Below are 11,718 nucleotides of genomic sequence, written 5' to 3'. Positions count from 1 at the left end.
GAGACTGCCTGCCCTTCCTTACCCCTGTTGTCAGCTGTGGCCAAGATTCATTCCCTGCAGCCATGCCTGGGTGCCAACCAGGCCCCTGAGCCCCTGACAGCTGCAGCTCCGGGCTGATTTACAGCCCTGTAGCTTACAGGGTGGGGGTGGGACCCAGGGAATGGGAAGGGTAGCGGGATACGGCGGGAGAGGAAGGCCTCTGCTCTCCAGGAGGACTGGGGGTGGGAACTGCAGCTTCAGTCCACTAAGGTCACTCTACGGATCCCCCTGGGCAAGAGGGGCGGGGCCAGGAATAGTCCCCTCCCTCTCCTTACCTCCCCGGAAGGGCAAGGACTGGGGGGAACCAGCCCCGGGCACTCGTGGAGCCTTGCATCAGGGGCTTCAGGCTTCTGTGGTGGCTCAGAGGTAAAGAATCTGCCTGCAATGCAGGAGACCCAGGTTCAAACCCTGGGTTGGGAAGATCCCTTGGAGAAGGGAAGGACGACCCACTCCAATCTTCTTGCCTGGCGAATCCCATGGACAGAGGAGCCTGGCGGGCTATACAGTCCATGGGGTCGAAAAGAGTGGGACCCGACTGAGTGACTAATACTTTCACTTTCAGGTCAGGGACTGCAGGCTCCGGGGGGCCAGGAAGGAAGTGGGGGCCAGTGTTCATGCTGAGCTGGGGTGGGAGCTGTGGTGGGGGGTCAGCTACATAGGACCTGTAACTGGATTTAGTTGGCTCACTAGATGTTTGTTAACTTAGAGCCAACATTTAAAAGTTAGATTTCACATTAAAAATAAATACACCACCTGGATTCCTGGCTTCTTTTAAACCCTCTGAAGATCTGGCGTGGCGGGACCCCAGGATCTGAGCTGCAGAAGCTGCCTGGGCTGCTCTCTTGACCAGGTTCTGCAAGGCCAGCTTTGCTCCCTGGTGTTGCTGGCCTGGCCCTCGAACAACAGGGACTCAGGCTCAGAGCTCTGGCTGGTGGTTAGAAAGGCTTAGAAGCTGGGATGCTCGGCCGGCCTCCCAGCCCACGGGTGGAATGCAGGGAGGGCTGGCGCGTGTTCACAGTCTCCAGGGCTGGCCCAGAGACATAAGCCCCGGTAGTACCAGGGTGCCTGGCAGGTCAGGGCCCCTCTGGTTCCACAGGAACTCAGAGGGGAGCCGGGGGTGGGGTGGGCCCAGCAGAGGCCCAGCCATTATCCCTACGTGCCGGCGGGACAGAAGCCCTTTCCCCTCTGGCCGGTTTAACAGACGGAGGGCGGGTCTCCAGAGGGCCCCCTTACCCAGCCCCCAATACAACTGCTGGCAACTGAGCTGCAGTCTAGACCCCTAGTCCCCTCAGCTGAACCTTCCTCCCTCTCGGGGGCTGCCTTATCCAGACGCTGATACTCACCCCTAAAGGAAGCGGGGGTGGGGAGCTGCAGGAGGAGCCAGCAATCAAGCATTTGAGGGCTGTACTTTCGGGATCCACTCAGGCTGAAGGGAAACCCCAGGGTCCAGGAAATTTCACCCCAGCTCTCCTGTGGTTATCTCAGGATTTGTATATTGACTAAGAGCTCACCAAGCTGAGTGTCTTGGGTAAGTTACTCAACCTCTCTGTGCCTTAGTTCCTGTATCTGTAAAAGGAGGATCATAATCATACCCACCCTCCAAGGTTGAATGCGGGTGAGATGAGTCAGTTCTAGACATATCTGCTAAGTCGCTTCAGTTGTGTCCAACTCAGACCCTATGGGCTGTAGCCCACCAGGCTCCTCAGTCCATGGGATTCTCCAGGCAAGAATACTGGAGCGGGTTGCCATGCCCTCCTCCAGGGGATCTTCCTGACCCAGGGATCGAACCTGAGTTCCTTACGTCTCCTGGCTTTGGCAGGCACGTTCTTTACCACTAGCGCCACCTGGGAATAATAGCCACTGTAAACCGTATGTAAACCTATTATCTGGCCAGGATCACGACCCCATTTGCAGGTGGGAAGAGGGAGCGGCCGGCCTCCAGTGGACTCAGTCCGTTCTTGGAGGCAGCAGTCTCCCTCTTGTCCGACCCCAAATCTAGCTCATCAGACCATATTCTTAATAACATCTTTTATTGATCTTGCAAGAGAAAAAAATAGAAATTTATTTTAGAGTTAATGCTTATAACAGCTTTTCCCCCCCTCCCCTCCTAACTTGCATGGTACAATTATTATAAATATCAACTGAGATCCTGGGAGCAAATGAGTGTGGTGCTTGTGTGATTTCCCAAACATATCTGACCTGTTACACACGCCTCGGGAAGGGATGGAAGGCTGGGCTCCCTTTAAAGCCAAGGTACTGGTTTTGGTTACTAAAAGTTGATCAACCCCCCCCTCCCTCTGCCCCTGATTCCCCGGCAGCTCTCCTGGGAGTCTGGAGGCCCAGAGGTGGAGGGGCTTGCCACATCCGGGAGGGTGAGGTGAGCCTAGAGGCTGGGGGCTTGGAAACTACTGAAATGATGGATCTTCTCTGGGAGAAACAATTCCTTATCTTCACGTCGGGCCCCACGCTCCTAATGAAAAGCGCATTTGCATAGCTGCTCGGCTGAATCTGCAAAGCTCATAAAGTATTTGCTGGGGCTTTTGGTTGCATAGGAACCTACTTGGAGTACAGTACGGCAGCAGCGGGGCCAGGCCGGGAGCCAGGAAAACAACGGATTAATATTTGGAACGAGAAATTACCCACCACTGGGAAACCAATGAGGTCCCTGATCCAAGCTTGTTACACAGATGAAAATAGATGCAATCTGGGCTTCACATGGCTGGTGGGGGCAAGGCACATGTCCAACTTGCCCAGAAGCTGCTGGAAGAGGGCAAAGGCGTGGGGACCCCTGGGCAACAAGAACCTCACCACCTGGGGCCCAGGACGCAGGGAGACAAGAACGGATGGAAAGGGAGAAAAGCCTGGATCAGACAGAGGGAGTCCGCCCACCCTCTAGGCTAGTTCAAGTGGCAGGGGGCGTGGCCTCTGCAGCTGAGGGTGGGGCTGTGGCACTGGTCTGTCTCCCCCCCTGGCATCTAGAGGGCATCTGGATGGGCCCTCCTGGCCCTCTGGCATAGGACACTGCCTGCCTGTCCTGTCGGCCTGGAAGCACTGCAGTGACTGGGGCCCGCGTGCCAGACGGGGGTACGGGGCTGACTCAGGGCAGCGGCTGGGTTCAGCTCCCTCAGTTCCTCAGTTTTGATCCCTTCTCGGGCTTAACCAGAGGACAGAGACCCTGCATGACCAGGGACCCTCACGGATCCCTCCTTCTCCACTGGGCCTGGGTGGGACCCCCGCACCCCGGGATGAGTCAAGTGGTGGTAGCAGTCCAGGAGGGGTCCAGGGGAGAACTCCACCCTCCTGGCCAGCTTTCCAGCCCCCAGATGAGGCAGGGATGTGGTGGGAGTGGGGGCCTCCGAAGGCAGGGCCCCACGCCTGTTGGAGTTGGGGTCTGAGGCCCCGACTCCTCCACCCGGCTCAGCCATGCTCCGGGCCCTGGGGCGGCTGGCTGGGAGGCCTCGCCAGGCCACGTCACTGTGTTACCTCGAGTCAGGCAGAGCCCACGGATCCCATGATGGGCCCTGCTTTGCGGGATCTCACTCGAAAGTCACGGAGCCAGGAGTCCCTGGGCTCCCCGTGCTGACCCCAGGACTGCAGCGGCCAGCGGAAGACCACACCACACCCCATCTTCCTCCTGAACTCCTGTGTTTCCCAGGGCCGTTCACCCCTCGAGTCCCTTCTCCCCAGCGGGCCCCTCCACGCTGCAGCTTCCTTCTGCCCTCTGGGGTCTGGGGTCTGGGTTCTGGGTGGGCCCACACAAATGCCTGAGGGCCGGGGATGCAGGTACTGCGTGGGGGCTGGTGACAGAGCCCCGTCCTGGCTGAGAGGACCAGCCCCGCTCCTTCGCCAGTCAGCACCGCCACCGTCTCACTGTCTCCTTCTCACTGATGCAGGTTTTGGGGCGTAAGGCTGTGGAGGGGGAGCACAAGAGGAAGCAGTGTTACCCAGCCTCCATCCCCAAGGGCTGCCCCCTGCCCCCGGGGTGAAACCCACACCGCCTGGAGTCTCAGCATTCAAGGCCCCTGGAGACCTGGTCTCCGTCCCCAGCAGCATCCAGCTCGGAGCAGGCTCGGCCACACTGTTCCCTCTGCCTGCCCAGCCCTGTGTGTCTTTTAGGATCCAGTTCAAGCATCCCCTCTCTGGGAAGCCTTTGCCCTTCGCATCCTCTCCGGGTTTCCCATGGTCCAACCCTCTCGATACAGCGCTTCTGCCCTTAATGGCTCTTTCCCCTCTGTACTGGCAAGACCTGGTTTCCGAGAAGCATACCACGTTACTCCCAGGGTTCTGACCCCATCACCCCTTCCACAGCCCCCGGGCAGGTTCTCGGGTGGGGAAGATGGGGCTGAGGGCTGGCAGGGATGACAGACAGTGTCTGATGCTGCCAGCTTCTTCTCTGGAAGGAAGCCGGGTTGGGGGTGGGGGGCGCTCTGAGCAGAGAAGGAGACTGACCTGGGTCAGCTGCATTCTGCTTCCTCTTCGAGTTGGTAACGATTTGGTTTTCATTCATCATCTGCACGTCCTGGTCCTCTACCTGATTGCTGCGGGAAGGGAAAAGCCAGAAGGTGCCTTCCGGCTACGGATAGCGTGTCTCTGCCATCCTTCCCCATTAGGGCTGGGCGGAGGGGGAGATCAGAGGGGAGGGGAGGTCACAGGGCCAGCTCGGTGTGGGTGGGGGGGCGCACCTGATGGCGGTGTGCTTCTCCTGGTGACAGATGTCTGTGTCCTCGGTGAAGAGGATGGTGTGGTAGGGCAGCGTGGGCTCGCACGTGGGCAAGATGCCCCCGACCAGGTGGCCCACCATGGCCAGGATCCCGTTATACACGAGCAAGTCATCCACCAGGAGCTGGACAGACAGAAGAGGGGCTGCGGGCCAGCACTGCCCTCCTCCTTCCCATGCGTGACCTCGAGTGAAGGACATCACTGCCCAGAAGCTTGCCTACTACATATCCAGCCCGTGTTGTGATTTCAAATCTTCATGATGGCCAGGAAAGGCACCCGGATCAGCCCCACGTTGCCGATGAGGATACTGAGGCTCCAAGTGCTCAAATCTTAAACCGGAACTTGGAGGCAAACTTGGGTCTCTGATCCCCAGGACTTCCCCGCCCCGATTCTCCCCACCTGAGTCGCCTCCTGGCAGAAAGAACTCCCCGCACCACTAATGATTCGAGAAGAAAAGATGAAAGAAAAGCCATGTTCTGTTTTTTCGGGGTGATGACTCAAATCACTCGGAGAAGGCTTTGAATTCACGGACGGATGGCATAGATCCCTGCCTCTGGGGACCCAGCATTTGTGTCTAAGGTTGCAGCCGACAGAAGTAAATCAAACTGTGACAAATGATAATTGCCGGCGGCCTAATTACCAACGAGCATAATTATCTCCCCAAACCCAGCTAATAAGTACTTACGCCAAACTCCTTCACCCCTCGATGTGGTGTTTTTGCGTAATTCCACAGTTTGATCATTGACACTGTGGTGGGCAGATCGAAAATCACATAAACCCGGTTCACCTGTCAGAGGGAAGAACTAATTCAAACAGGCATGTTTGGGAACAGAGGCACGGGGCTGGGCCGGGGGGTGCCAGGCGTGGGCCTGTGTCGGCCGGCTGGGCTGCTCCAGGGCTGCCGGGCGTGGGGTTCTCGCCGCCTCTCATCTCCCCGAAGCCCATCTTGAGTCAGGTCACGTGTGGCTGCGTTTGCAACAAACCGCTGAGCTAGCTGTTGAAGGGCCTGTTTTCTGGGCCTGGCGTGGCCCTCATTTAAATGCCCACGGAGAATCAGGGACACCCTTCCTTTTCCTCCAGGCTAGGCCCAGAAACACAGTCAGTCTGGGACTCCCAGGGCCAAGGGCGATGGCCCCTAACTCCAGAGTCAAGAGGCATGCCTCCCCCCCCCCCCGCCCCCCCCATCCCAACCCTAGAGCAATCAGCACCGCCTTGACCCCTGTTTGTCCTTTCCCTGAATCACAAATGAAAAGCGTCACTGACTGGCCGGGAAGGTGCTGATGGTTAATTTCAGCAGAGATCTTTGAACCTCTGGTGTGGGGTAGTGGGCGGGGAGGGGCGGTGTCCCAGGCAAAAATCACCTAGTAAAGTAGGACCCAAGAGCCCCCCACCAGCTCCCCACCCCCAACACAGACTCTCAAATATTAGTCGGGGGGGGCCTTGCAAGATGGGGTAAAGCAAATAGAATTCAGTGTTGGCCACAGGCTGCAGGCTTAGCGTTGACCCAGGTCCTGGCTTTCAGCCCCAAGAGGAATAGGGGGATACAGGAAGGGTCAACCTTCTGCTTGTACCATGGAAACATTCTAGATGAGGGGCTTCCAAATGAGTGCCCACGGGACTCAACTGGGTACAAATATTTGAGTCCAGCTGGAAGAGGGACAGATGGGGAGATTGCCCCCACATCCAAAGGTCCTCGTGTGAAAGAATGGCAAATGCCTGCTGGTCAAGGTCAAGACGGCCGAAGGCTGGACTGGCTAGGGGCCACCAGTTTGCAGCCCCAGGTGTGAAGGCTGATAGATCTAAGCATTTCCTGTCTGCAGTGGTGGGGCTGGGGCTGGGTGGGGGGGTCAGCCTCTGCTCAAGGGAAGCTGACGGAACACCAAAAGGGTGCTGCCCCTTCCTGGGAGGGTTTTGAGAGGAAAATGTACCCCTTGTCTTCCCTCCAGGGGTCACAGAGGTGGGCACCCCAGCCCCTGCTGCACATCTACCCAGGCATCTGGGCCCGTGGCTGAGAGGCTGGGGGTGCGATCTGCTCCATCCCATCCCGCGTGGCCCCTTGCCTCCCTTGCTACCACCATCGACCAGGCCCAGATGAGCAAAGGCCTGCCCCCAGGTTTGCCATCAGGCCTTGGAGCAAAAGGATGGGTGGGACCACTTGTAGAGTCTGTGATCTGGGAGACTGAGTCGGTGGGTTGCAAGAGCTTACCAGGCAGGTGTGAGGACAGAGAGAGGGCAAGGTGGGGGTCAAGTACCCGGTGACATAAAAAAGGAGCAGAAATCAGGAATGTGGAGAGGCTGGGGCTAGAGGGAAGAGGAGAGGGAGAGAGACGGGAAAGAGAACTGGAGAGGGAGGCTCGCAGGGACGGAGGGTTGCCCATGCCCCCAGGCCTGCTGCGCTGGGCGCCTGGCCTCAGAGGCCCACTTGGCCCTTCATCTCCCTGGTGTCCCTTATAATCAGCACCCCCAGAGCAAAGGGAAAGACCTCTGGCCGGGAAGATGTGTTAGCAAAGACCCGAGCCCTCCTGGCAGCCCCCGGGCATTCTGACTTGTTTCGAGGTTAACTAGGCCTGGAAGGAAGATGTGTCGCTGAGACTGGGGACAGAAAGTGCCATACAACCCCCCCCCACCAGCCCCCCATTCACTCCAGGGCTGGGAGCCTGTGGAACCCACCAGGCCAGGCAGGATGGGGGCCAGCCACATGTGTCTGCCGTCGCTGGTGTTGTTCACTTGGTCGATGAGCTTGTCAGGGGTCCGGACGTCCCCGCACACCCCCTCCAGGGAGTTGACGCTGTCCGGGAAGGCGGCGATATCTGAGGACGCCTCTAAGTTGTCATAACCCAAAGCAGTGTGCTCGGCCCCGTGCACTGCGGGCCCCTCTCACGGCCGCCAGCCCCCATCATGCCGACGGCGTGGCCTGGGGGGACGCCGGGGTGGCCTGAGTTGCTGTCTGCTGCTCGGGGCAGCTGGAGGAGTGTCAGCCAAATTAGACATGTTCTGGGGGAAAAGGAAGGTGAGGAGGCTGAGGGGAGTAGGGGTGAGAGTGGAGGGGTGGCCGGTTTCAAGGAAAGGAGAGGAAAGTATGCAGAGAGCAGGCTGGAAAATATGGGTTACATGGAGCTGCTGGAGGCCCGAATAAAAGGGGTTGCTGCCACTTTTATGGGCTTCCCTGGCGGCTCAGCTGGTAAAGAATCTGCCTGCAAAGCGGGAGACATGGGTTCGATCCCTGGGTTGGGAAGATCCCCTGGAGGAAGGCATGGCAACCCACTCCAGTATTCTTGCCTGGAGAATCCCACGGACAGAGGAGCCAGGCAGACTATAGCCCATGGGGTCACAGAGTCAGACACGACTGAGTGACTGAGCAGCAGCCGTGGCATTTTTAATTTCCAGGTCTGGTTCCTACAGGGACATTTCCCTCTACCTTCGAGGATTCTGCTCCTTCCCCTGGGCCCCCCGTGCTCCCTGCAGTCTGGCTGGAGCCCCTCCTTCTGCCTAGAAAGGATACTGTTCTCTGACAGAGGGATTTTTTCTCCTCTTTCGTCATATAGCTCCAGGCCGGTAAGACCGATGTAATAGGGGTCACCCCAGCTGGTCAGGAGCTGAAACTGGAAAATGACTGGAACATGTTATTAAGGAAAAAACAGGCTTAATTTTCTGGAGAACAGAGGGAGACAATTACAAAGATAACAGGGATATATATATATATATGTGTATATATATATATATTTTGGTTTATAGAGATGAACGAGAGAGAAAAATGATTTTTTTCCCCTCCGAGACTAAAGTCAATCAAAATGTATGTGGCATGAAATTTTCTTTCATTTAAACAGCATATGAATGTGTGTATGTGTGTTTGAAGAATTCAGAAGTTCTCTCCAGGCCCCAGGAGACAGGGCGACAGGCAGGGAGGGTGACCTTCAGGGAGCTGGCAGGATGGAGAAGCATCTGTCACAAACTCAGTGTACAGGGCTGAACAGTGACCAGACCTCATAAACCACCTCCTGCCTCAGTTTCCCTGGTTGTAAAATGACAAGATCAGAGCGCCTGCTCCTTCCTCCACCCATTTCAAGTGTGGAGGGTGTGAACAGCAAGGGTTGTGGGAGTGTCACAGCTTTGGGGGGACAGGCTGTGCCAGGGTGATCCCCTCCTGGTTCTGACTGCATCCCATGTGCCAGCCCTCCCGCAGCCCTGCCCTCCACTGGCTCCCAGCATCCCCAGGAGCAGGCGGGCCAAGGAGCCTGAAAAGTGGGAGGGTGATCCCCGGGGAGGGCAGGGGGCAGGGTGCAGGTTGTAAATCAGAGGTGGTCCTCTCGGGGAGATCAGGCAAATAAGAGTGGCAGGCTGTCTGTGCTCACTAACCTGACTCTACCTCTTCCCAGCCGTGTGAGCTGGCAAGTTACTTAACTGTTCTGTGCCTCAGTTTTCTCTGCTGTGAAATGGGGATGCTAGCAGTACCCATCTCACGGGGCTAACACAGCAGGTTCATACAGGCAACCCACTGCCAACAGTGCCAGGTGGCAGAAACGGTCCAGCACATTTGAGCTATGACTCTTTCCCTTTTCACCTCCTCCCTGCCTGGTTCCAAGGAGAGCCCCCAGCCCCATCCCCGGGTGGGTTCCCGCTTCTCTGGCCCCTCCCAGCTACAGTCCTGGCTGCTGCCTCCTGAACCTCAGTCCAGCAGGGGAGTGGGGTCTGGAACTCATGTTGCCCACCCCAGTCCCAGAAGCACCGGTCTCCCTGAGGACCTGGGAGCCCTCCCATCCTCTCCGCAGTTTCCCTGCATGGGCTCTGCTGCCTCGGCTGTGGCCTGGCTGAGACCCAGGGCAGCAGCTAAAGCCCAGATCCCGCCCCAGGGCCAGCAAGGAGCTCCAAGGGCCTGGCCCTCTCCCTGGGTTCTGGGCGTGGCCCCGAGGGCCTGCGATGTGCGATGTGCGGGTGGCAGGAGGAGGAGTCCCCGAATGACTCAGTGGTAAAGATTCCTTCTGCCATGCCGGCGACTCGGAAGACTTGGGTTCGATCCCTGGGTGGGGAAGATGCCCTGGAGAAGGAAATGGCAACCCACTCCAGTATTCTTGCCTGGGATAGCCCATGGACAGGGGAGCCTGGTGGGCTAGTCCATGGTGTCTCAAAAGAGTCAGACACGACTGAGCAACTAAATGCCAACAGGAGGAGGATACAGCCGCAGGGCATCGGGGGTGACTCATAGTCCATGCTCGCCCGCTCCAGGCTCTTTGTGTCCAGCCTGCAAACACAGAAGCAGAGGATTGTAGTGGCCCGAGTCGCTCGTCAGTTATTCCCCCTGGGAGGAGGGGGAGGAACAGAGAAGCTTCTGCTCGCATGGAGTTTCCATCCACCGGGGGAGGCTAGTCCCCTCGGGTTTGACTCGTAATCCTCACAACAACCCTGGGAGCTGGGAAGTGGTCACTTGCTCAAGTCACACAGCTGGGAGGTGGCAGAAGTGGGATGTGACCCGAGGTCGTCTGGTTTCGGGGTCCACGCTCTGAACCACCCCACTTGACCTCAGTCCCTTCACGAACAAGGTTAAGTCCACGCTATGCTAACAGCTGAGACCCACGATGGACCAATGGATTGTGGTGCTGGGAGGGGGCAGGCCATTACCCCCGGCGGTGGTCAGGGATGTGATGTCTGAGCTAAGGAGAAAGCAGCCATGGGGAGAGTCACAGCTGAGCTGGGCCTTCCAAGACAAACATCATCTAGAGCAAACGCTGGCGGGAAGGAGCTGGGCAGTTGGTGTTTGCCCCAAAAAGCAGCCAGTCGGGGGTATGGGGTGGGATAGGAGACAGGCAGGGAGAGGAAGCTGGGAGGTAGGGAGAGCCCTGAAGGCTTTGGCTTCGTGGATCCTGAGCAAGGGGCTTCACTAGCCTGGGCCTCAGTTCCCACATCTGTGAAATGGGCACAACAACCCCTGCTTCAAGATGGTTTGGAAGGATTATCTGAAGGATGAATACAAAGCATCCGGCTCAGAGCAGGCACCCAGGAGGCAGACTCTCTCCTCCCCCAGATTCCTCCCTGCAGGGCTTCTCTCCCTGGTCCACCGCCAGTGACTTCTGGCTCTGGCCTGCTTTCTTCAATTTCAAGGGCAATGTTGTAATTAAGTGACTATTCCCAGTATCTGGCCCCTGGAGTGATGCCAGCTACAGTAGAGGGAAACTCATTTTTGTTTCGAGAGCTTGGCCTCTGGTATTTGGACATCAGGGGGTTTAAATGAATAAACTTAACGTGGCATTTACAAATTGTTAGGAACTTAAAGCAGCTGAGACTGGGGCCAAGCAGTCCCAGTGAATCCATGAAATGTTAGGCTCTGTTTTCCTCTCTGAATCTTTCTAAATCAGGAACACAGAAACAAGACGGGGAAGGCCCTTCGACGAATCGGCCAGCGGGCGTTTCTGGAATCTAGGCAGCCTGGAGCCTCTTTTCCCAGCAGGAAGCCCAACGAAGCATTTAAAATCTCAAACACTCAAAACTGTGAGAAACCCAAACATCCTCAGACAAGGTGGTACATCCCCAGGCTTCCGGAGAGGCTTGGCTAAGCTTTAGAAAACTGGCCAAGTTGAAAAGCAATGTGTTTGATCATCACTTCAAAGCCCTTTAGGTACAGGCTTCAGAGCCTGATGCAAAGCCAGGGCCGTAGGCTGGGAAGGCCCGTTTGGGGAGCTGCTCCACTCACCTCTGGACTGGCGGGGGCAACGGTCGGGCCTGCAGGTAGTCCACAAAGAGGATTTCTTGAGCAAAGTCAAAGTGGCAGTTGCCTGGTCCCTTCCGGATGAGGAAGCCCTCGGGAGGGGAGACACACAGGCCATCCAGGGAGACGTGGACGATCTTGGCCTAGCAAACGAAAAATACAAGGCTGAAGAGAAGGAGCTGGTATGAGGAGGGTGGTGAGCGCCGACGTGGCTAGAGGTCCTGGTAGCTGCCACTTACGACTGAGGGCATTCACAGAGC

The 11,718-nt window shown here is 57.3% G+C and overlaps 1 protein-coding gene across 3 annotated transcripts in view; it reads right to left on the bottom strand.

The window, feature by feature from the left end:
* Positions 1 to 2,052: 2,052 nt before the first annotated feature.
* KATNIP (katanin interacting protein) overlaps positions 2,053 to 11,718 on the bottom strand; it is a 228,664-nt gene continuing 218,998 nt past the window's right edge. For all 3 annotated transcript variants that reach the window (XM_020907922.2, XM_070461099.1, XM_020907926.2), the window contains 8 exons: positions 11,444 to 11,601; positions 9,933 to 9,997; positions 8,261 to 8,371; positions 7,429 to 7,568; positions 5,444 to 5,545; positions 4,722 to 4,882; positions 4,489 to 4,577; positions 2,053 to 3,948 (listed from right to left, as the gene is read on the bottom strand). In XM_020907922.2, coding sequence (XP_020763581.2) covers positions 3,890 to 3,948; positions 4,489 to 4,577; positions 4,722 to 4,882; positions 5,444 to 5,545; positions 7,429 to 7,568; positions 8,261 to 8,371; positions 9,933 to 9,997; positions 11,444 to 11,601 — 885 coding nt within the window. In that variant the 3' untranslated portion in view covers positions 2,053 to 3,889. The remainder of the gene's footprint in view (positions 3,949 to 4,488; positions 4,578 to 4,721; positions 4,883 to 5,443; positions 5,546 to 7,428; positions 7,569 to 8,260; positions 8,372 to 9,932; positions 9,998 to 11,443; positions 11,602 to 11,718) is intronic.

Source organism: Odocoileus virginianus, chromosome 33, assembly GCF_023699985.2.
Source record: "Odocoileus virginianus isolate 20LAN1187 ecotype Illinois chromosome 33, Ovbor_1.2, whole genome shotgun sequence".
NCBI lineage: Eukaryota > Metazoa > Chordata > Mammalia > Artiodactyla > Cervidae > Odocoileus > Odocoileus virginianus.
Note: the sequence above shows the minus strand (reverse complement) of the source record. Positions and strands in the feature narration are given on the sequence as shown.